The 24,877-nt window shown below is 43.8% G+C and overlaps 1 protein-coding gene and 1 long non-coding RNA gene across 3 annotated transcripts in view; one reads left to right on the forward strand and one right to left on the reverse strand.

Annotated features, from left to right (window-relative positions):
• Positions 1-351: 351 nt before the first annotated feature.
• On the reverse strand, positions 352-10,459 carry LOC128342563 (uncharacterized). Its single transcript, XR_008315081.1, has 3 exons — positions 10,335-10,459; positions 2,176-2,345; positions 352-604 (listed from the first exon to the last, which is right to left on the reverse strand). It is a non-coding gene; the product is annotated as an uncharacterized LOC128342563 (long non-coding RNA).
• Positions 10,460-22,613: 12,154 nt separating this feature from the next.
• NDFIP1 (Nedd4 family interacting protein 1) overlaps positions 22,614-24,877 on the forward strand; it is a 57,439-nt gene continuing 55,175 nt past the window's right edge. Inside the window, exon 1 of one of the 2 annotated variants that reach the window (XM_053289970.1) lies at positions 22,614-22,912. In XM_053289970.1, coding sequence (XP_053145945.1) covers positions 22,862-22,912 — 51 coding nt within the window. In that variant the 5' untranslated portion in view covers positions 22,614-22,861. The remainder of the gene's footprint in view (positions 22,913-24,877) is intronic. The other variant, XM_053289969.1, reaches the window with a different exon arrangement.

Here is a 24,877-nt window from a genome sequence, read left to right on the forward strand (position 1 = left end):
AAAAAATTGGGATACTACTCTTTTTATATTAAGGCAAGGCACAGTTTCCTGCAAATGAGGCTTGAATTATTGTCAGAGTGGGGGATGAAATTCCAGAACATTTTGTAGCTATCTGCTATGAAACAAAGCAGTTATTTTAAAACAGTTGTATAAACGTTTTTCTAAAATAATAATTAAAAAATCATTAAAAATCAATGAATAAGCCAATATCCTTTAAAGTCTGCACACTTAGTCTTCAGTGAGTGGTCTGAAAAGTCCAGTGGCCAAGCAACCACTTCCATTATCAATAAATGACTTGCTTCTTAAGGTGATGTTTGGTGAACATTCCTGAAGCAAAACAATAGTTTTGATGTTCCTTACCTCCCACCAGATTGTTTGTTATGAATTTGTCACTTTCTTAAGTTGTACAAAACCATGAATTGCTTGATGCTTTACAAGCCAAGCCATTTCCTTTGAATAAAGATTGCCCCTCTATCCAGTTCTCTGAACAGGCTTCCATGCAAGGCAAATGTGTATTTTTATTTACCTGGGAGAACTATCACTTTTTCTCTTGACAGAACAGATAGATCGCAGTTCCTTGTAAACTGGAAAATTACCTTTCAGTCTGCAAAACAGTAATCAAAATGTTCAGGTCAATGTCTAACCATGATAGATGTCTTCTGTGATTGATTTGAAAAGGCCAGTTGGCCAGAAAAGAAACAAAATAGTCATTTGTTTTGGCAAGAAAGAACTTACCACTTAAGGACTTACTTCCATGTTGGTGGTGACCATCTGTGAAACCTTTTGACTTTTTGTTATGAGTTTGTTGCTTTCTTAAACTGACTGAAAACCATGAATTTCAAATCAAGCAATATCCTGCTAATAAAGCATGTTATGATGGTATTGACTCTTGTTCTCTAGGAGAGAAACCAAATGGCTGCTTTCTTTAGCAATAAAGCGCTTACCTCTGTGTTGATGATGTTAATATCTGAAGTTTTTCACTTCCCTTCTTCTGAAACAGTGCAACAAGTTATATTCCTTACCTTGCAGCATTCCTTACCATGCATCATGATTTTTGTTATGAGTTTATTTTCTTAAACTTAGTAAGAATCTGTTATTATATTTAGCTTTTTAAGATGATTCCCCAAACCAAGTTTTTCTTATTGTTATCCATTTGTCTGTAGATTCCTGTTCAAGTTGCACTATTTCCATGAAGAAGATTATTTTCCAGGCAATGTAGTATCTATCTTTTCTTCTACTGACTCTAGAATTAATCCTTGGTGAAGGTTATTTACAGAGCCGAAGGAAGGAAGATAAATAATTTGACATTTTATTTAGCTTCCTTTCTTTCTAAATAATTTGGCATTTAGAGATTCAACCCACTGCCTAGCCTTAAAGTGTCTTGGGGAAAATGACTTCCAATAGGAAATCAAAGATCAGGAGTGGATGAACATATGGAAATGGAAGCCAGTTACTTCCTCTTTGACCCAAATTAAGAAGAAATTTCTCAGAGTTTTCCATAGATGGTACCTGACCCCAGTAAAAATAACATACATTCAAAAAGGCTGCTCTCCTTTTTGCTGGAGTGGTTGTGGGATGAAGGGAACCTATTTTCATCTTTGGTGGACCTGTCCTAGGGTCTCATCCTTTGGGACAGAGGTATTCATGGAGATGAGCATGATTACAAATCAGAAAATAGGATTATGCCCCCAGCTAGCATTAGTAAATTCTGGGGTCAATACAGATGTGACATCAAAAACATTAATTGTGTATATGGTAACTGCTGCCAGGTTAGCTATATCTCAGAAAAGCTAACCTGTATTATCTGCAGTTCAAGCCAGACTACAAATAATGCTTTTTATGTAATTTAGTCAGATTTTATTATTTATACTAATCAGGAAAATTATGGTAGTTAATATTACCAGACAATATTAGGGTTTGGATGGATTGATGAATCGGGGTTTGTCATATTATATTTTGTTGTTTGTGTTTGGATTAATTTTTTTTTAAATTAAAAGACACTTAGAGACGGTCCCCAAGGTCTGGGGGTTAGTGCGCCTCTGTCTGACAGATATCCTGCCTCAAAATGTGTGGGGCTTTAAAGGTTAAGACCAGCACTTTGAATCTAGCCCAGAATCAATCTGATAACCAACTAAGCTGCCACAGAATGAGAATAATACTTGTGAAGTGACTCACCCCCACCAGCATCCTTGCAGCAGCATTCTGGACCTGCTGAAGCTTCTGAACTGTCTTCAAGGGTAGCCCCACGTAGCGTGCATTGCAGTAGTCCAATCTGGATGTCACCAAAGCATGAGTGACTAAGGTCAGGTCTGACTTTTCCGTTGCAGCTGGCGTACCAGCCATAGCTGGTAAAACACAATTCCTGTGTAGGTTATCGCAGGTATTGCACAGTGTGGTATAGCTGACAATACTGAACTTGGACTGCTCAGATCTGAGTTAAAATTCCTGCTCCGCCATGAAGTTCACTGGGTGATCTTGGACTAGTCACCATCTCTCAGCCTAGTCGCTTTTATAGGCTTCTTTTGAGGATAACACAGGAAACTCTTCATGTATGTCAACAATACAAATGGTTGTTAAAAACAAAATGCATTGTTTCACTGCATTTTACACATTGTACACATGCTGGGAAGCATTTGTTCCAGCTCATTGGGCAAGAACTTGTACCTCAAGGATTTGCATTAAACATTCCTGAAACTACAATACCCTCAGTGAGTGGAAAATGGATTGAGAAGCCCAGACTGGTACCCAGGAATAACTTATTACAAGAGAGGTTCAAAAGTAACAGAGCATCACTTGTCACCTACAGCTTCCAAAAAAACCACAACCCACTCCAGTGTGTCATCATCAATAACCCACTGCCCATCCTCAATTGTGACATCTTCCCCTTGCAAGCACTGGGTGGTAGGTCTGTCCCTCCCACCATAATCTAGAACATAAGAACAGCCCCACTGGATTAGGCCCAAGGCTTGTCTAGTCCAGAATCCTGTTCCACGCCAGATGCCACTGAGAAGCCAACAGGCAAGAGCTGAGGGCATGCCCTCTCTCCTGCTGTTACTCTCCTGCAACTGGTATTCAGAGGCATCCTGCCTAAGCCTGGAGGTAGCCTGTAGCCATCAAGACTAGTAGCCATTCAGGGGTGTAATGAGGGAAAATGGCACCTAGGGGAAGCACTGAAATTGAGCCCCCTATGCCCCTGCCCATCCAAACATCTGACACGCATCTTTCAGAAAACTTGTCTTTTACCATAATATTAGCTCAAAAATACAAACAATACATTAGCAAACAATGCTAATGCTAATTCAGTGGGAGAGTGCAAACAATGCTAATGGGGTGGAAGAGCCCGGAGGTGCCCTGGGCGGACTGGGATTGAAATGGTGGCCACACCGCCAGGGCCTGCTCAAGGGGGCGGCAGGGCGCACAATGCTTGCCTGCCTGCTGGGTGGGCTGGGAAGCTCCCTCACGGACAGCGGATGGTGGGGGCAGCTACCACCAGCTGGCGCGCGCACTCACACCTGGATGCTGGCAGCAGGGGGCTTTATTTTGAGTGGTGCCACTAACGAAGTTTGGCAGGCAGCGAGGAATGATCTTCCCAGCAGGCACGCATGCAGCCTGAGCAGAATGAAGACCAACCAGATGCTCTCGCCAGCAGTGTGCAGTGCACGTCAGACGACGTGTCGGCGGGATCTCGTGCTGCACAAGCACGAGGGGGTGGGGTGGGGAGTGCCAGGAGAGGTCCAGCCAATGTGGCCATGATGAGCAGCAGGCAGCAGCGCGGTGCCCGGAGCTGAGATGCAGTGCCGCCGCAGAGCCCAGGGGCACCAAATAAGCTAAAATTGGGGGTGCCAGGGGCGGGGCAATCAGTGGCATTTTGCGCCCCCCTCAAGTGGCACCCAGGGCACATGCCCTGCCTGCCCCACTGTGGTTTCACCTGTGATCATTGATATACCTGTTCTCAATGAATTTGTCTAAGCCCCTTTTAAAGCCATTCAAGCTGGTGGCCATCACCATATCCTGTGGCAGAGAGTTCCATAGATTAATTGTGTACTGTGTGAAAAATGCTTAGAACTGAACTTTTGTCAGTTCTAAATTTCCAGGATATCCGTTTCATGGGATGCCCCCTGGTTCTAGTGTTGTGCAAGAGGGAGAAAAATGTCTCTCTGTCCACATCATGAATAATGTTATAAACATCTATCATGTCTCCACTTAGTCACCTTTTTTCCGAGCTATAATGCCTCAGATGTTGTAGCCTTGTTCTGGAACAGCTACTAATCAACAACAGACAACATGGGACCAGATCATGCAACAAACCCTGCCAACCATGTCCCTCTACTACCATCTACACAAGACAAACCCGTCATTTGTCTTGTGTAGATTGCAATAGAATAAATTGATCCAAATCTGACATAACAAAATGGCAACATTCAGAGACCTGGGGGCAGGAGGGATTTCATCTCCCAGGACACTTTAATACTGACGTGAAAGCCACAACTCTTCAACAAAGGAACTTCAAAGGGAAACTCCAGCCTGAAACTGCTGAAATAGAATGTGTCAGGAAGTTTGGTTTTGTCTGCTCAGATAATGGTTTCCATTCCTACCTCCGGTGTTAACTCAGCAAGGCTAGGAAGATTATATTATCATCGCAAGCTACTGTGCTTGTGAACTGTCATCTTGCTTATTTTCCATGTATTTAGGCTTTACGTAAAATTGTCACAGGCCATAGCCCTCTTTAGACATTCTTTTTGATTGTCTAATACACACACACACACACACACACACGTTCATTGAATGTGAGGAGAGCAAAGGAAGTGGGCTAGCTAGCCATGGCCCTTGCACTGATGCACTCCCTGGCCACGCATGCAGCGCCTGTCCGCAGAGGCAAGTGTTGCTGAACACAGGGAGAGTTCTAGTTCTTAATCATGGTTAACAGCCCTCATTGGGTCAAGGAATAATCAAGTCTCCCGGGGTTTCCCCAAGAGAAAATAAGGCAACAAGAAGAGCTTCGTTTCTAGCTCCACAGAAGGAAGAGGTCAGGACTGGCATCAGGGTAAGTGTCTTGGACTGTTGCCAACGGGTCAGGAGGGCCCACCAGTATCATCAGGTGCTGATAAGGTGGTGCAGCAACCTCAGGGAGGTTTGGGGCCTGTTGGCTGAGTGGCCTCCGTCCCTGTTCTTCTGAGTTGTGCAGAGCAGTCAGCAGCAGCACTTCCTCTGCTCTCCACCAGGAGCAAGTGCGGCCGCTTATTCTACAGATGTGGACAAGTGAGGGGTGGCTGACATTGTCTTTAGTCTCTTGCCTGCCAGAGTAGAGTGGACTCAGCCAGAGATAGATAGAGCACAGGTGAGTGAGCGAGCAAGAGATTATGGCTGCTCCTGCCTCTGCCTGCTCACCTGCTCTTTTTCAGCAGCAAGGCAAGGAGACTGAGGCCAGGGGCGCTGCTCAAAGAAAACTTGCAAAGCAGAGGAGCTCTCTCTCTCTCTCTCTCTCTCTCTCTCTCTCTCTCTCTCTCTGGGCAGGGCAGAGAGAAGGACTGGGCCTCATTGCATGCCAAGAAAGAAAGAGGGAGTGCAGCCACCACCTCTGTCCGCTTATTCAGCTTCTCTCTCTAAGGGGCAAAACAGGGGAGATGGGATCCAATCCTCACCACCGTGTGATGCCCAGAGGAAGAGCTCAGTCATTCACATGGACAGAAGAGCTCATGTCCCCACCACTAACAGAATCCAGCTGACTAGAGAAAGGACCTTCTCGGTTGTGGCCCCTCAACTCTAGAACACCCTCCTGTAAGAACTTTAACTTGCTCCCTCCCTTATGATCTTTAAAAAACAGCTGAAGACCCATCTTATTAGAGACATTTTACATTTATCTGCCATTTATCTGGTGGGTTTTTTTGTTTTGTTTTATATTTTGTGAGCAATATTATTTATATATATTTTTAATTTTGTGAGCTGCCCCAAGCAGTTTTGTACTAGAGGGGCAGGTATAAATATTTTGAATAAATAAACTGCATTCTAATTCTTACACAGAAATTCTTTCCATGTAGGAATTTTGCAGTATTTGAAGGAAAGTAGTGGATGCAAGTATTTGAGCTGCATGTATGATTAAATATGTTGACAAAGTAAGAACTTATCTGAACTAGTAAGGACCAAAGATAGGGGGAATGGAAAACAAATATGCCCCATGTGATATTTCAATGGCCCATTGCTACCTGTTCAGACTATAAATCAAATTTAAAAAGGAATATCTGATTAAAATAGGTCATCTTAAATGCTGCCTTTGATGTGATGTTAATTCCTCTATGGGGTAGGAATATCTTTTAAAGACCTATTTGTTTCATAAAACCTTCTGATGTTTTAAATCTTGAGGTGTTTTATTGTATTTATTTATTTCATTTATATACCATCCTTCCTAAAGTGAGCCACCTAATGGCGCAGCAGGGAAGTAACTTGCCTAGAGAGCAAGAGATTGCTGGTTCAAATCCCTGCTGGTATGTTTCCCAGGTTATGGGAAACACCTATATCGGGCAGCAGCGATATAGGATGGTGCTGAAAGGCATCATCTCATACTGCATGGGAGACAGAAATAGTAAACCCCTCCTGTATTCTACCAAAGAAAACCACATGACTCTGTGGTGTCCAGGACTTGACAACAACTCAACAGCACAACTTTACTTTACCTTCCTAAAGTGGCTCAGGGTGATTTGCATTAAAATGTTAAATACATAATAAAATAGTTACCTGGGCAAAGAAGCACCTTTTTAACTTGGTGATTCTCTTTACTGTGCAAGGGGAGAGTAACTGGCCCTATCCACCCCAGCACAATACCTCCAGTGACTGTTGCTGGCTTCTATCTTATGTTTCTTTTTAGATTGTGAGCCCTCTGGGGACAGGGATTTGTCTATATTTGTTTGTTATTTCTCTACGTAAATAACTATGCTTTGGAAATGTTGGTTGAAAAACCGTATATAAATATTTGTTATTGTTGATATTGTTGTTAAAACCATTAAAATCATAAAATATTTAAACCTGATGAAAATTAAAATTAAAACCTTTAATTAAAAAAAATTAAAGATGGGTCTTTAAGGCTCTCCTGAAGGCCTCCAAGGAAGATAATAATCTTATATCCACTAGGAGCACGTTCCACAACCCAGGGGTGGCAATTGAGAAGGCCTGATCCCAGGTCGCCACCTGATGAACCAGTGGCACCCAAAGATAGACCCCTCCTGATGGTTTAATGAGCACCTTTCAGGTAAGAGAGCACCTTTCAGGTAAGAGAGCACCTTTCAGGTAAGCCGGACCTAAGCCATTCAGGGCTTTTAAAGGCAATAACCAGCATTTTGTACTTTGGAAACAGAACAGCAGCCAGTGCAACTGTTTAAGAACAGGCATAATGTGGTCTCTCCAGGATACCCCAGAAACTAATGTGGCTGCCTCATTTTGAATTAATTGAAGTTTCTGAACAAGATGCAAAGGCAGCCCTACAGAGAGTGCATTGCAGTAGTCCAACTTCTCCCAGGTTACCAGCTGGTTTTCAGGTCATTCTCCTCAAGGAACGGCAGAGTTGTCAAATCAATCACAGCTAGTAAAACGTGCTCCTGGATGCAGCCTCAACCCGAGGTACCAGGGTGAGACCTTGGTCAAAGAGCACTCCCAACTACAAACCTACTCTTTCTGGGTGAATGGAACCTCTTTCAGAACTGGACGTTCTATCTCATCTTGCAGATTTTGACCCCCAACAATGAACACCTCTGTCTTGCTTGGATTCAGCTTCAGTTTATTATCCCTCATCTAGCTCATTACTGCCTGTAGACAGGCATTTAAGTGGCTAATGCCATTTCCTGATATTGATGACAATAACAGCATATTGATAACACCCAGCACCAAATCCCCTGATGTTCTCACCTGGCAAATTCATGTGACCAAAGCATTGCTGACAGAATGGAGCCCTGAAGGACTCCATACAGCAGCTCCCATTTTGAAGAGCAACTGTCACCAAGCGCCATCATCTGAAATCTATCCAAGACATAGGAGTGAAACCACTGTAAAACAGTGCCTCCTATCCCCAACTCCTTCAACTGGTCCAGAAGGATACCATGGAAGATGGTATCAAAAGCCGCTGAGAGATCCAAAAGAACCAGCAGAATCACACACCCTCTGTCAATTCACTGGCGACAGGCATCTATCAGGCCAGCCAAGGCCATCTCAACCCCATAGCCCGCCTGAAAGCCAGTATGAAATGAATCTATTTAATCAGTTTCCTCCAAAACTGCTTGGAGCTGGTCAGTGACTGGGAGACCAACCTCAAACAGAAAGTAGTCCATCCATGACTATGGGGAAACTACAGGAGACCCCACCCATGGAACATCCCCCTTATCTGAGCAAAAGACCAAATCAGTAATCAAATTACTGGACTCCCTTCCCCTGTAATGGTCTGCCAACACCCAATCCTCTATACCCCCAAAACTAGTGAAATAGCTGCCCCAATAACATTTTTATCACTGCTATTTTATATTGTTCCATTTGTATTATATTGTTATACCCCTGGTGGCGCAGTGGTAAAACTGCTGTCCTGTAACAGAAGGTTACAAGTTCGATCCTGACCAGGGGCTCAAGGTTGACTCAGCCTTCCATCCTTCCGAGGTCGGTAAAATGAGTACCCAGAATGTTGGGGGCAATATGCTAGAATCATTGTAAACCGCTTAGAGAGCTTCGGCTATAGAGCGGTATATAAATGTGAGTGCTATTGCTATTGCTATTGTTTTTTATTCAATTGATTTATTGCTTGCCACCGCAGGCTCATTTTTATGAGGATGGCTGGGCAAGATACAATCAATAATATCAATAATAATATATGAAGAAGATGACCCTAAAAGGTGGGGAGTCAATCAGGGGATTTGTTGCACTTGTGCCAGGAGAGCTGGTCTTGGGGTAGCAAGCATTAATTGTTCCCTTTGCTTAGCAGGGTCCACCCTGGTTGTATTTGAATGGGGGACTGTGTGAGCACTGTAAGATATTCCCCTGGGGGAATGGGGTCGTCCTGGGAAGAGCACCTGCAGGTTGCTTGCAGAAAGTTCCAAGTTCTCTCCCTGGCATCTCCAAGATAAGGCTGAGAGTGACTCCAGCCTGCAACCTTAGAGAAGCCACTGCCAATCTGGGTAGACAATACTGAGCTAGATGGTCTGACTTGGTATAAGGCAGCTTCCTATGTTCCTATGTCTAGAATGTACATTTGATTGAAAACAGAATGATTTCTGCTTTCTATTCTGCATTAACAGTCACACATGTTCACAAATAGTCCACCTCCCACACACAACTGCTCTCAGGAATCTTGCTGTTTTGTAGCTATGCTACTCTCTGTCTTTAACCTTTGCCAGCGGTTTACTCCTTGTGAATAACCATTTTATCTCTGCAGCATAAGCACAAAGTCCTTTATAGAGCACTTCAGGATGCTTCCCTGCCAGGGACGAATTTCCCAATAGGCTTCATAGGCGCACTCATAGGGAAACCATGTTCTTGGGGGTTGTTACCCTATCGCGAGTCCTCAAATAGTCCTCTGTAGCTAGGCTGGCTCCACACACTGAGCAAAAGGATTGGAAAGCCCTGTGGAAATGCCATCACAGGTGCTAAACTGAAGAATAGAAGAATGAAATACTAATATAAAGAGGAAATTTCTATTGAGAATGAAACCTAATGAAGCTAATGCTTTAAATATTACTAGCTGAACCCGGACAGAGCATCTGTGCACTAGTGCACTCAGCCTTTGGCTCCCCCCACACACACTTGCCCGTTGCCCCACCCCCCCGTCACTCATTCTTCCCTTCCCCTGGCCACCGATTCCTTCCCCCCATTCGCTGGATGCCCTTTTGTCCCTCCCCCACAACCTGTTCTGCCCACCCACCCACTCACCGGTCGCCCGTTTGTCCCTCCATCCACTCACCCTGGAGAAGGAGGCCATGCCGTCTCCTCACCTCTCTGTGCAGGTGGCCCCAGTGTGACCTGACCTATCATTTGGCTGGCAGGTGGGCCTAGAGAGGGTGGCTGTGCCTCCCTCTCCGCCATCTGCTTGGCTGGTCTCATAGGAGCAGCAGCTGGGCTGTCTGGGCACACAGCAACCACCCCCCAGTTGCCGCTTACTCTCCCCCCTGCCTACCCACCTGCCCACCATTTTCTTTCTCGAGCCAGCCATCTGGCCAGCCGCTGCCACTCTCCCCCCCCCGCCCACTGCCTACTCACCTGTTCACCATTTTTGTGGCTGCCTGCCACTTTCTTCCCCCCTCCAGCTGCTGCTTTCTCTCCCCCCCAGCCGCTTTCTCTCCCCACCCACCCACCCACCCACCTACCTGTTGGTCTGCCCGTTGGCCTTATCTTCACTGCAGCCACTTTCCTCTCCCCCTCCCAGCAGCTTGCTCAAGAACTCTCGCAACAGCTGCCACACATGGGATTAGCCATGGGTACATCATAGCAAATTGTGTGTGTGTGTGTGTGTTGCTTTGAAATACATTGTAGCATATTGTACGCTGGCACGAGCTAGTGACACAGCTGAAGTGAAGTCATTATCTAAGTTGTTCTGTGAGGCTAGCTATATATATTAAAGGGAGATAAGGAACAAGAGAGCTTAAGTGGGCCAGTTATCAGAAGAACATGCAACAGGCATGACTGTGTTTTTAGATATTTCTTGGCATGCCCTGAACCCTTGGGGGTGTGGGAGCGGGGCAGAAGAAGAAGAAGAAGAAGAAGATAGATAATGTAATTTTGAGCCAGTTAGGAAGGTCACCCCACCTGTTATCTGACCAGTCTGAAATATATAAAATGGACTCATGAAAGCCCAAGAAAGAACCTCCCACCTGCAAGATGCATGTGGTGCTCAAGTGAAGAACACCCAACTCTCCAACAAGCAAAGACCCTGACTCCACTTGGTACCTGGCCAGCAGTAAGACATTGTTGGTAAGATTAGCTTCATAACAGAGTTAATTAGATAGGCTTGTTGGCAATTTAAGGTATACAAGGCTTGTGTGTAAGAACTTGATAAGGGATTAGGCTGTATAACATTGTGCTGCTTCTATCACATTGTGCTGATTTATTTATGTTTGTGGGTAAAGGAAAAGCCTTGTACCAATCAGACTTATGTTTGGGCTATTGTGAACAAATAAACAGTGCCTTATTCAGCACACTGATTGTGGTTTTAATTCTCCATCTCAGATGAAAGATCTCGATTATTGTTGTATCTAAGACAAGATAGCAGAAAGGTCCACAACAGATACTTTTATTAAGAGCAGTTCCCACAAAACACAACACAGTCAGAGCTGAACAACTGCTCCTTCTGCTGCTTCCTGTCCTTTTTATCTACTGACACCCTTCAGCTGGTTTACACTTCCAATCCACTTAAAGGCACAGTACAAATCTTAAAACCACATACACCACAGTTATGATCAGAATTCCCTTGGAAAGTCTCACATCTAGGAATCTATGAAGCTCTTCTCATGATCTGTGAGAAGAGCTTCTGTCGGGTCTGCGGGGAAAGCGGGCTTATGCTGCTCTCCCTGCAGACAATCAAAGTGCAGCCCTGGGCAGCCAGATCACCTCACCACCACCACCACGACTACCGGCTCCGTCATGGAGCTGGTGGGGGCTGCGGGGATCAAGGGCCATGCGGTCCCCAGAAGTCCCAGCACACGGGGCATCCTGGAGAAACCCCCGAGCCCAGGAGACTGGCTGCAGCCTCCTGGCTGTGGGTCTATTTGTGTCTTGCCACATGCTGCGGCAACACACGAGCAAAGAAATGAGGTTAACAGAGCTCTCGCCCCATTAACCTTATTTAAGGGGAGGGTGTTTTAGGTGGGCTACCTGCCTGGGGAGCACCGGGCTTGGCTGCAAGCCCGCTGGTTCCCAAGAGCTCTGGGAAGCCAGCTAAGCTCCCTTAGCCCACTTTCCGGTGATCGTCGGAATAGCCTCTATGGGTCTCATATCCCTTGAGCCTTCCTCTTCCTAAAACCTTTCTCCTCCCTAAAACCTCCTCCCTTCAGTTGGAGCCCTTAGCCCAGTACTCTTTGGTTCCCTTCTGTTCCATTTGGATTTGACCATAACAGGGCACCCTTATTCGGACATGGCTTCATGCTTTGGGGTAAATGTTGAGCAAAGCCACTTTGAACTACAGTCGTGGCATTGAGGGAACAACAACAATAACAAATATTTATATACCACTTTTCAACAGATGTTTCCAAAGTGGTTTACAGAGATAGATAGATAGATAGATAGATAGATAGATAGATAGATAAGCAAGCTGCTGGCTCCCTGTCCCCCCAAAAGGGCTCACAATCTAAAAAGAAACATAAGATAGACACCAGCACCAGTCACTGGAGGTACTGTGCTGGGGCTGAGTAGGGCCAGTTGCTCAATAAAGAGAATCACCACGTTAAAAAGGTGCGTCTTTGCCCAGTTAGCAGGGAAGCATCCCCTCCCCTCTGCTCTCAGATTTTTGTTTTGAAACAAGTTCACATGGCATGTTCTATGTTTTTCTTCTAGCCAATGGGGGGTGGGGGAGAAAGAGAGAGCTTCCTAAAGAGCAATATCTGCATTTCTAAAGAGAACATCCCTCCTATCACGCTAATGATTCTATGTCAGGGCCTCTCCCTATTTGCTCCCGCATTTTCAGAAAAAGTAGCTTATAACCAGGATTTTAAAAATCCGGAAATACATTGAAATAAGCTAGAATTCGCATCACAGAGCCCAATTTGTATGTGGAGTGGGTCCAAGAATCTTGAAGGGACTTCGGGGTAAGTTTGGCTGGTGTTTGAACACACACACTCTCTTCTGGAGTAGATTTGGGGTAGAAGCCCTGTGTGTAAAGCCTCCAGCTCTAGAGAGGACACATTTGTTTCTGTTGGGACTTTGAAAAAACCTAATTAGTACAGGTGGATTCAGCAAGTCAGGGAGGGAGACAATGGAAATGCTGGGCCTAGGAGTTCCTGAAGGGTAAATCCATCTCTGTTCCCTGCCCTGCACAACCGTCAAAAGGCACATAATACAATCATTCATGTTTAAGAACTACTCTATAGCCACTAACACTGGAAATGTCCTTTATAAAAAGTGAATATGGAGATCCTCAGCATTCTAAACTTAATTCAGGAAGCAGGCAATGAAGTGACTGGGTCTTTTTGTATGCAAAGCCTGAAAGTTTAGCATAAGTCATTCCACACTGGAGCAAACTGTATCACACTTCCCCATGCTCCATCTAATAAGATGGAAATAGAGAAGTTTTCTGGTTAATGTGGGTGTTTGGCTTTTGCCCTTGTGAGCCTTACCAGAAGCTAAATAATTCAGAATAGTCATTGACTATAACTTTAGGCAAAACTGTTAAAGTATACATTAATCCCCAGGGAATGAAGCACCGACCAGATCTGTTTTATTTATTCCAGGGGTGTTGTAACAGAGGCATTTCTTATGTGCCAAAGATACAAAACAGCATGAAGATCATTGGTGCTATGATGCACACTGCTAGAGGTCTTGAACTAGAGTGCACAGGGCGTTTTCATCTCCTGCTGCATATGTGCATGTCAAGCTATTCTTAAAGCCACAGAAGCAGAGCTAGTAACAGAATGGCAACACTCAGGAGTATTCCATACATTCAATCCTACATCTGCAGATACATCACTTGGGACTGCTGATCGTATAGCTTTGCCTTTATTCTAGAATATTCTGAGTGAAGTTAAGGAGATGACAGGAATTTGTTTTTGTTTCTGAGAATTGCAATATTTAGGGTATTTGATACCAACTCAAAAGATTTAGTCATTGTCACTTTTAAAATGGATTAAACCATTTTGTACGCCTATATGGCTTGCTGCAAACTTGGTGAGTCTGTTCACTCATTGTCATCATCACTGGGCAAAATCAATATTAAATAAACATTCCACTTACTGAAGTCCATAAGTGCAGTTTCTCAGGCAAGATAATGCAGCCAATAGTCTCATGACACTCATATTTACAAGCCTCTAGACTGTTCATAACTAATCTGGACTTTCAGCTGGTTTGGACAATACTCCGGATCAGCCCAGGAAAACATATGGGGGAGGAATGGGATGCACATGGTTTGGATGAAAGGCCTCCCAATGAGGCAATGGTGCACTGGCTGGTGGGGAGGACACATGCACCTCTGCAGAATGCTTCTCCACCAGGCATTCATTTGCCTCAGCTACTTTGAAGCATCCTCCAAGCCAGCCCTTTGGCTTTGGCTTTGGCTTTGTATGTAGGTTGCTATGTCAACATGGGGAAAGCAATAAGACAGCCTGAGCCACAGCTCCATAGGCACTGTCCCAAGACAGATAACAGCATACTGGCCTCTTCCAGCAACAACATGCATTGAATGTTGCTCTGTCATCATCTATGCAAAAAGTAAGTGACAGGTCTGCACTAATTTCAAAGGTACTTCTCTACTCAGATTCCCACCTGCCCCAGCTCTTCCTCCTGGCTCTTCCTCATGCTACTAATTGAATTCTAATTTGTTGCATGAGAAGAAGACAGTAGGACGCTACTATCACCAGCTTCATTATGAAAAGAAGCATGGATTTATTTTAAAATAAAATTTAATATACATTTTAGAATAAATAAATATGCAAGGAATCACCTATCTTGTATGTTTTATAAGGAGCCACATATTCAGCTCAGATGGTTTTGGATTAATGAAGCTCCCTGAAAGAAAGTTCTATAAAGCGAATAAGGAATTAAGGTGTTAGTGGAAGGGATGAATTAATATTATGAGGAAGATGACTGGGAGAGACAAACCTTCAAGGACAGGTCAAGGTTGATGGCAGGCTGGCACCAGTCCTATGCTTTGAAAGAACTTATCTTTGCAACTACTGCACAGCAGAGCATCAGCACTGAGATGGCCTTTATGAATTAGCACTTGAATAGGGTTCCCCTTGATCACTAAGTGCTTAGAGGGAAGTGTAGCATGTACTATGTGTAACTTGGCCTACATCTGGGAAATCCAGTGCGTTCTTAATCCCTCCTTCAGGACGTCACTGTCCATATATTGCCAGAGAGACTGGGGATCAGTGCTGCCTGGGCATCACCACTCCAATGGGCCTAGGGGGTAGATTCATGCTCACTTAATTTCTTTAGGCGTGCATCAGACCCTCTCACAGTTTGGAGAATTCCTACGCAATCAAGGACTGACTCTGTATTTTTTACTTTTAAAAACATTTTATATCCCACTCTTCCTCCAAGGAGCCCAGAGTGGTGTACTACATACTTAGGTTTCTCCTCACAACAACCCTGTGAAGTAGGCTAGGCTGAGAGAGAAGTGACTGGCCCAGAGTCACCCAGCAAGTATCATGGCTGAATGGGGATTTGAACTCAGGTCTCCCCGGTCCTAGTCCAGCACTCTCTTCCATCTGGAAATACTAATCCTTCACAGATCAGTACTTCTCAGTTTTGAGTTAAAATGACAGCTTTTCCAATGGGACACTATACTGGAAATCCCATTCAGTACATTGTCAGAAACTCCCATAACATTTAAATGGGGCAGACACATTTAGTTTGGCAGCCATCAACGTGGCATCAGGATGCAGACAGAGGTATTTATTTCTCAAGTGGTGATACAAACTTTCATTAAAGCAAATGTCACTTCGGTGACAAGTCATAAATGTGGTTTGGCAGAAATAAGCATGTATGCTGCCATCCCTAAGTCTAGCATTCGAATGACTGATAAGGATGAGGAATCCCCTGGACTCTTAAAAACTGGTTGCTTGAAAGTTATGTATATGTAAGTAGACGCCACCCCACTCCCCCAACACAGCTCTTCAGCTAAGATATAATTATAATTACCAGAACCTACCATTGCATCCTTGAGGGGAAGAACTTGCAGTGAGGGGAAGTATGTCTCTATATAAGAATATATATCACTAGCAATGTGATATATATTCCTTAACTCCAGCTTGCTCAGTCATGTCTGTCTGCAGCAAGTTTTACAGAGCAGACAAGATTATAAAATAGACTTAGCTGCCTCACACATAGAAGCGGGACATTTTTAATGTTCTATGGTAACATGTGAAGCAGTCCTCTGTGGTCTCCAAGTTTCCATAGCACTCTTAGACCGCTTTCACATGTGGTGTTTAAAATGGTTTTGCATTTCCAGAAATGCCAAACTACAGGCAAATAAAATCTCCTACTTTTTAGCCTTTATTAATGAAATTTACAGATACACAAGAATGAATGGGCATGCCCAAACTGCAATTTGTATGATTTTTATACTGGTTTAACTGTCATTACTTCCCCCAAAGAATCCTGGGAATCATAGTTTGGTGAGGGTGTTGAGAATGCTATGTCAACACTCCCTGGACTCCTTCATGGAACTACCGTTCCCAGGCTTCCCTAGGGTGACGGAACGACTGTCACTGAGCTAGTTTCAGTCATTGTAAATAGGCCTGAAGAACCTAAGACACATTTGTGAGAGCTGCCCTTTGTATTTACAGTAAGGGAGATCTAGCAACCTTTTGGGGGGAGGGGTTGGATATGTGCCCTGACCAGGGAGACCCAAGTTCAAATCCCCATTCAGCCATGAGACTAGCTGGGTGACTCTGGGCCAGTCACTTCTCTCTCAGCCTAACCTACTTCACAGAGTTGTTGTGAGGAGAAACTCAAGTATGTAGTACACCGCTCTGGGCTGCTTGGAGGAAGAGCGGGATATGAAATGAAATGAAATGAAATAAATAAATAAAAAGAGATATGCAGAGAAAAAACTTGAAAACTTCAGCATTCCTTAGCTTTGCAAGCTATCAGGTATTTGCTGAGCAAACTATAAATATAAATTTGGTTCAGTGGAACACAGAAATAAAACGGAGGAGACTAATGATTCTCTGGAAGCTGCTTTATTCCCGAGGTGCATAACTGTAAGAAAATTATAGCATAACATTGGTCTAATACTTTAGTGTACCACAGTTTCAAAAGGCAACACCCAAGCATTTTGCTTCTTCAATCAAAGTATTGAGTCAAAAACTAATTTGTAACTAATGGTTCCAAATGAGCAGGCACAAAGTTATTGTCATAGGTTTACAGTACATTACAGATCTGTCTTCATCTTCAGGAATGGGTATGCATTGCACTCAGCCCACGAATAACTAATATCAGCTAACATGATGAGGAAAATTACTCAGTGTAGCCCCATGAAAATTAAAAGGATAAGTTAGGCAATACAAGGAGAAGCCAAAAGTATCTAAGGCCACTTTAAGTTTAGTCTGGGGTTGACATGTTTTGTTCACTCACTCTTAAACAAGGGGGTTTCACACAATGTCACCATCCCTCCATTTCTACCTGTATTTCCCCATGCTAAAATTGTCACATTTATTACCAGATGAAATCTGACCTTATTCAGAAAAGTGGTAAAGCAGCACAAGGAGCACATATGTGGGCTGCTGTTAATACATACTGCTATCTCGTCTTTTTTGAGAAGTGCATGCTCAGTTACGATAGACCACAGAAGACACAGGAAGGATTTTAAAAAGGAAGGGCCAGTCTTGTGTATCCTAAAAGCACGCTATATCTACTGTGGTATGGAAGGAATGTTTACAGTTCTACATATGACTGCAACTAGAAAAGCAACACCAGGCTGGCACTACAAGGAGACCATCTAGGAGTGCCCGCCTTAATATCCTGGCTGGTGGATCTTTCCAGCAAAATCCATGTGGATTTGGCCCTTTCCCCATGTATTTCTCAACAGCACTTTCTGCATGTATGCTAGCTGTTCTCCCTTCCATTAAACTTCTTTGTGCCTACTGAGATGCACAGCTTCTGACTAGAGTCTCCATACATTTTCCTTTTAGGGAAGATTTTCCACATCGACTTATCTGCTGAGTAGCCCCTGCAAGTATCACACAGAATTCCTCCATTACAGAGAATTCTGGAGAAGAGAAAATGTTCTAAGGCACAAGGAAGGCCGCCTGGGCCTCACCCAACATTATCCAAGAGTCCCTTCTAGAATCCCAAGTTGCCCTGCAGCTCCTCACTGCAGAAGATCAGGAGTGGTAGGCAAGATACGTGATTGTCAATGTTTTTGATTTTATTGATTCATAGGTTTTTATTTGTGATTTTTACATGATTCTACATTATGAGAATTGGTGGGTAACCTGATTTCCGAGAGTTTTTGTCATCTTCTCATTGGGGAATCTGTGATAAGTTGCAAAGAAACCTCTGAGAATCCCTGGAACTCGGTTTAAAAATGGTAGGCCTAAAATAATCCTGAGGTTGTTACATGCTATGCATCAGTGTTACTAGCTTATCAGACAGGGCATTAATATGGTCAAGAGCAGAAGCCAAGGTCTTCAGGTTTTCTTTTTATTTCATATCTTTTGAACCTCTCTCAATGTTCTCGGTTTTGTCAAGTGACATGGCAGAGCTGTAACTCCTGAAGCCTTGTTGATCAGCTGGTTGATCAATTGGCAAGGTGAAATCAGCAATTAACAACTGATGTTAAATTAAAATATCTGAAGTTGGCTTAAAAATCAAAAGATTTTAATCACACTTGTAATTTTGCTTGTTTTGTTCTTTATATAACACTTCTGTATTCAAAAATTTAGAAAGGGATACAGATATGTGAAGACTAGCTTTTAGAATACACTCTTAAATTTTCTCAATTCTTATTTATAAGGCAAGTTATTTCACAAGTACTACACGATAAGGACCCAGACAAGCTAGTACATATTGATAATTTTTGGCATTCTCTTTCCACTGCATCACAATCAGGCAAGAGCTGTGTCTGTGGTCTACATATTTAAAAGATGTACATTCAGTTATACAAAGTGGATGCAACCAAATCTTCAGACTGAATGTAATTAGTACATGTGTGGACCTGTGGAGGAAGGAGGACAGCACAACAAGATTCTCCCACTTCTAATTTTACTCTCTGCCTCACCTTGTAATTTCTTCACAGGTTCCCACTTGTATAATCCTCTGTGGGAAGATATTAAAGTGGATGAAGAAAGCTGGAATGACACTGCCCCCACCACCACATTCATACAAAAATATACTCTGAGGTGGGGTTTATCTTGGGGGTCAATGCGAAGAGTGCCCTTGAACCCAAGGCAATCAGGCCTCTGCAGCTGCAGCTGACTCTGCTCAGAGCTTCTTTGGACCAAAGCACAACAGTGATGTGTTTTTGCTCCAGCCCCACAATGACAATGAGATCGGGAAGGGTAATGTCATCCTCTTCTCCTGCTTCAGTCTCAAAGCCATCATAGGAGCAAGTGCTGGGCTCAAGGGAAGCATACTTCCCTTCAGCCATCCACACTCCCAGCCTGGCCAACCAAGAGCTATCACCTGCATGTGTCTCTTTGCTGCCACACAACCTTGAGCCTGCATTTATTTTGGGAGGTTCCTTACAGCTACAGGCCTCTACTTTGACACACACTCACTCTCACTCTCTCCCCCCCCACCTCCGAATTCAGATGTAACAGGAAACTGGAGGTCTCTTCACCTCCAGTTTCCTTGGACGCATGTCCGAATTTGGGAAACTGGAGTTGAAGATGTGAAGGGACCCGCTGTTTCCCTCCCCAAACTCCACTCTGAACCAAAGCACTTCTAACACTGGTTCTGCAGCACCAGCATTACATCTGAACACAGGCTCTGCAGTTTGGGCCCCACAGAGCTGGAGTTGAGGAGAAAAACTCTTCCCTCACTCTGGCCCGATTGGCTGTGTGGGCTGTCTTTTTGTAAAGAAGGTCAGTACCTCCATCTTATTCAGATTCCACTTTAGTTTGTTATCTCTCATCCAGCCCATTACTGCCTCCAGGCAGGTATTTAGGGAAGTGATGTCATTTTCTGATGAGGCTGATATGGAGAAATAGATCTGGGTGTCATCAGCATATTGATAACACCCTGCACCAAATCTCCTGATGATCTCTCCCAGCAGTTTCATGTAGATGTTAAAGAACTGTGGAGACAGTATGAAGCCTTGTGGAGACAGTATGAAGTTCTCGCTTTGCAGAGCAGTGATCTCCAAGCGACACTACATAATATATGTAATTATGGTGATTATATTTAATAATTTAATTTCCTTTTAAAGCATGATTAAAATGACACTACACACCCCTTTCTTTTCCTGGCACTGCTCCGGTGCCTTTTACCTCAGCCTGATGTGGGAATTTAGCCAGTGAACTTTTCCCTCAATCACTTTATCTTTATGCCAGGAACAGCTTCACTACTTAACTTCTGCATGTCAGGCAACTTTTAATCATTGGTGACCTCCTCATTGCCAAATCCTAACATCTCTATTCTATCCTCATCCTCCTTGACCTCCCTGCAAATTTGGATAGTTCATCACCCTCTTCTGCTTGACTCCCTTAATGCTCTAGGGCTCCATGACTGCTATGTGCTATCAGATGGTTCTCTTCTAAACTGCTCATTCAGCTTTCCCACAGAGAATGTCCTTCTTCTCTCCCGGGCCTTGGGGGGGGGGCAGTCCTTCAGTACTGTTCTCAGGCCTCTGCTGTTTGCTCATTACACACTGCCACTGGGTCACTGACCTCATCAAATCTCTTGGCTTTCAGTATCACTATCCCAGAATGTCCCCCCTCTGTCTCTAACTGCCTATCTAGTATGTCTAGTCAGATGAAGTATTTATATTGAATATTCCTACTTGAGGATGGGGCTGTCGCTCGGTGCTAGAGCATCTGCTTTGCATGCAGAAGGTCCCAAGTTCAATCCCTAGTATTTCCAGGTAAGGTTGGGAGAGACTCCTGCCTGAAACCTTGGAGTGCTGCTGCCAATTCACTTCTACTCCTCACCCGACTTGGTTACCTAATTCAGTCACTAAGTCATGTTGCTTCTCCCCTGTGAGGCAAAAATATATTCCTTTTGGCCTTCTTGACTCTGGTTGACACTCTGATAATCTCCCATCTCAACTACTGCAACATTCTCTTCTCTGGACTTCTGTTGTCACATCCTAGCCCTCTCATCTCTTCCCAGATTTCCACTATCTGTAACCTAATTAATAGTTCAGACCTTGTGACATCCCACCTTAAATCTCTACACACCCATTTTCTGACCACTCCCATTTCTTTCAAAACTCCTTGACCATGGCTTCTAAGGCCTTTCTCCATCCTGATATATCCCTGCCTGTGACCTTTACTCCTCTAGCTCCACTCTCAGTTGACCAAAGGTCTCTTGCTCCCATAAACAACTACATCCTTGCTACTCATTATTCCTGGAATTCCTTTCCAGAACAGCGATGGGATGCCTGTACTTTCTCTCCCTTCAAATCTTTCCTCAAAAATCTACCTTTTCTGTGAGGCTTAACCCATAATTTCCTCCTGAACCAAAGTCCTCCAAATATTTCCTGAGTTTCTGTGCAGTCTGATCTTCTACATGTTTATGCAGAAATAAAGCACATTAAGTTCAATGGACTTACTCCCAAGTAAGTAACTTCAGCTTAAAATGGAGGGGAAAAGTGTGCACAAAGAAATAAAGCTGCAGCTTTGGTCTGCTTGCCACAACCAACAACCAAGTTTACTAGAGGGGAGTCTGCCGGCCATCAGGCTTGTGAGATGGACAAAATGTTTCTTAACTTTATCCCTTGAGTATATGTTCTATGCTTAACTGTGTATTTTTGTATTGTTTTTATGCTTGTGTTTTAATTTTTTAAATCAGATTTGTTTTTTATATTTTTAGCTTAATATTTTAATTGTCATTTTTACAATCTTGTTTTTAAATTCTGCTGTAAACCACCTTGGGATTGTTTTAATGAAACAAATAAACTTAAGAAGGAGCGAGTTTGTATTTTTGCTTCCTACCTGTTAATAAAACAAACTTAAGAAGGAGTGAGTTTGTATTTTTGCTTCCTACCTGTTAATCAAACAAATAAACTTAAGAAGGAGTGAGTTTGTATTTTTGCTTCCTACCTGTTTAATTCCTTGTCCATATAATGCATATGGGTGATGTAACTGTAATTTATGACTTGGCTCACTTTGAGTTTTTGACATTTTGAATGTAATAGGTTTATAGATTTTGTGGGTATGTCACAGTGTTCTCATTCTGTAAAACTGATTCATTTTCTAGATGTTTCATCCATTGGCCGTATAGATGTGTGACCTAATCTGTTGCTTGATTTACTTTGCAAATAACAACCTTTGTAACTGAAGCACAGCTGTAGTCTGAATTGTATTGCATTGTGATGATTATAGTGGGATCCTAATAAACGGATGGGATTAGCTGGTGGTGTAAACGCGTGTGAGATAGCTCTGTAGGGAACAACATTTTTTCTGTGGGCTTCATCCTGGGCACACATGGGCCTCATCGTACACCCTGCCCATGGACGAGAGAGTTTTTCAGGAGTTGTGACAGGCCTCCTCACAGAGTTATTGTGAAGCTAAAATGGACACACATGGCTGGTGGTGTGCGTTCTTTGGCGCAAGAGTCAAGAGACAAAAATGTGACGGTTAGAAGTGTCATTCGGGAATTCACCACAGATAAGAAATTACACGGTAAATAAGTCGGCGGAGGGTCGGTTTGGTCTTTGCCCCCCGCCCGAATGTTATCGCGCCCTCGCCTGGAAAGTGAGCGAGTCTCGCTCGCTCTCAGAGGCGGTGCTGTGAGCAGCAGCAGAGGCTGCCAGGAGGAGGAGTAAGAAGCGAAGCCGGGAGGAGGAGAGAGGAGGGAGGAGGGAGGGCTGGAACCTGAGCCAGCAGCAGCAGCAGTGGCGGCGGTGAGTGACCCGCCTGGCTGCCGTTGTCGTCTCCTCCTCTGCCCCCGCCGCAGCCTAGCACCGGCAGCGCCCATTGGGGGACGGAAGTCCCTGGCAGCCGTCCCCAGCGGGGCCCCCGCCCGGTTTCTCTACGCCCGACACTAAGGAACTCTTCTCCTTCGGTTCCTGCCTAGCGCCATGGCGGCGGCGGCGGCGGCTGAACCCAGTAGTAGCGGCAGCTACCAGCAGGTGAGGAGCGGATCGGCTGGATGGATCACGCGAGCGCCGCGGCTTTTTAGGCCTCGGTCGGGGGTGGGGCGGGAGAGGCGAGCAACGGTGCTGGGGAGGAGGCGTCTGTGACTGACCCACATCCAGGACGCGGACTCGGCTCAGCCTGGGAAGGAGTGAGGGAGCCTTGGCCTTGTTTTAACCCGCCTCCATCCCGTCTTTTCTGCTATTTAACCCCTGAGTCACTCTAGGACGGAGATCCTTTTTCAGTCTCCCATTTTACGGGACAATTTCAGGTGTTTGCTCGTCGTCTGGTTCTGGTCGCCCTCCCCCTTTAAAAGTAGGGATTAAAGCAAAAGGAGATTCTGTCAAGACAGCCTTATACTGCCCCCCCGCCCCGCCCGGCCCTTTATCTGTCTCCCTGTAACAAGAATGGGATTGGGAAATAATTCTGCTCCCCGCTCTTCAGTGTGCGACTTGATTTTATAATATGAAAGGATTCAGTTACCTTGACCATTCTTTTGGTTGTCGAGCTTCTTCTGCATTTTAAAGGGGCATATTTAATGAGTGACCCACTTTAATTACTGTACCTTCTCATGCGTGAAATCCTGGTGATTAGACAGAGAGGTAGAAAAGTAATTTTTCCACCTCCACCTCTCAGCACTTTTTTATAGATGGGAATTCTAATCTGCAGACTGCCTTGAGGGTGAGTGTGGAACTGTGGGGTAGTTATCCTGGGTTAGTTAACATCACCAAGTCCAGGAATGTGATATAGGAAACAATTCAGTCCGAAGGCTTTTCACATTCTTCTGATTGCCAGGGTTCTCCCATGTCCAGGTAAACAGTAGAAATCTAGCAGCACCATATTCTTTAAAGCCAAGAAACCCTATACAACTCTTTATACTTAATCCTGACAGTGTTAAGATATATATACAGTCTTCCTGCCTACCCCTAAAATACCCAGTTTGCCAGAGAATAATTTCTTTAATCTAGATCCTCATTCAGTTTGACTTTAGTGATTTAAATTTGAAGTAAGTAGTTTGAAGAGAAAATCATATCCAACTATGATAAATGAGATTAGACTATAATGTGAAAGTGTATTTGAAATATCCCCTGGAGAATTTGAAGCCAAATCTTAAAATGGACAACAAAATGCAGCAGTTTCAAACACCAAGGGGTTTTTTGGGTTGTTTTTTTAAAAGTTAGCCTTCAGGTTTTATAATATTAATATAATTAAAGCAGGGATGCTTTAAAAGTGATCTAGAAATATTGACTGGTATTGTATATGGAGCCAGCGTGGTGTAGTGGTTAGAGTCCTGGACTAGGACCGGGGAGACCCGAGTTCAAATCCCCATTCAGCCATAAAACTAGCTGGGTGACTCTGGGCCAGTCACTTCTCTCTCAGCCTAACCTACTTCACAGGGTTGTTGTGAAAAGAGAAACTCAAGTATGTAGTACACCGCTTTGGGCTCCTTGGAGGAAGAGCGGGATATAAATGTAATAATAATAATATATGATTGAATGGCCCATAAAGTTCCTTCTTTGACTGTGACCAATATTGAAATGGGAGGAGGGCATGTGTGTGTAGTGCTTAGGGAAACTTCCATCAAGTTTTGAAAATGTCATTTGCAAACATAAGGGGGAAAAGGTGTTTATGTACACAAAGCAATATAGGGATCTATCCATTTCAGAAGCTTGGAATGTTTTTGTTTTTAAAAAGTTCTTTGCTATCAGGATTTAATAAAATATATAAAAAGCCAGAAATGCATTCACTGAAGCCCCTATCATTTTGGAGCCCCATTTGATTCTGTTATGGAATTATCTTATACTTTTAAGATAGATGTTTATGTTTTGTCTAAATTAGATTGTGAGCCCTTTGGGGACAGGGTTCTATCTTATTTTTATTTATTATTTCTCTGTGTAAACCGCCCTGAGCCATTTTTGGAAGGGCGGTATAGAAATCGAATAACTAACTAACTAACTAAT

Source organism: Hemicordylus capensis, chromosome 2 (genome assembly GCF_027244095.1).
Source record: "Hemicordylus capensis ecotype Gifberg chromosome 2, rHemCap1.1.pri, whole genome shotgun sequence".
In the NCBI taxonomy this organism is placed as follows: Eukaryota; Metazoa; Chordata; class Lepidosauria; order Squamata; family Cordylidae; genus Hemicordylus; species Hemicordylus capensis.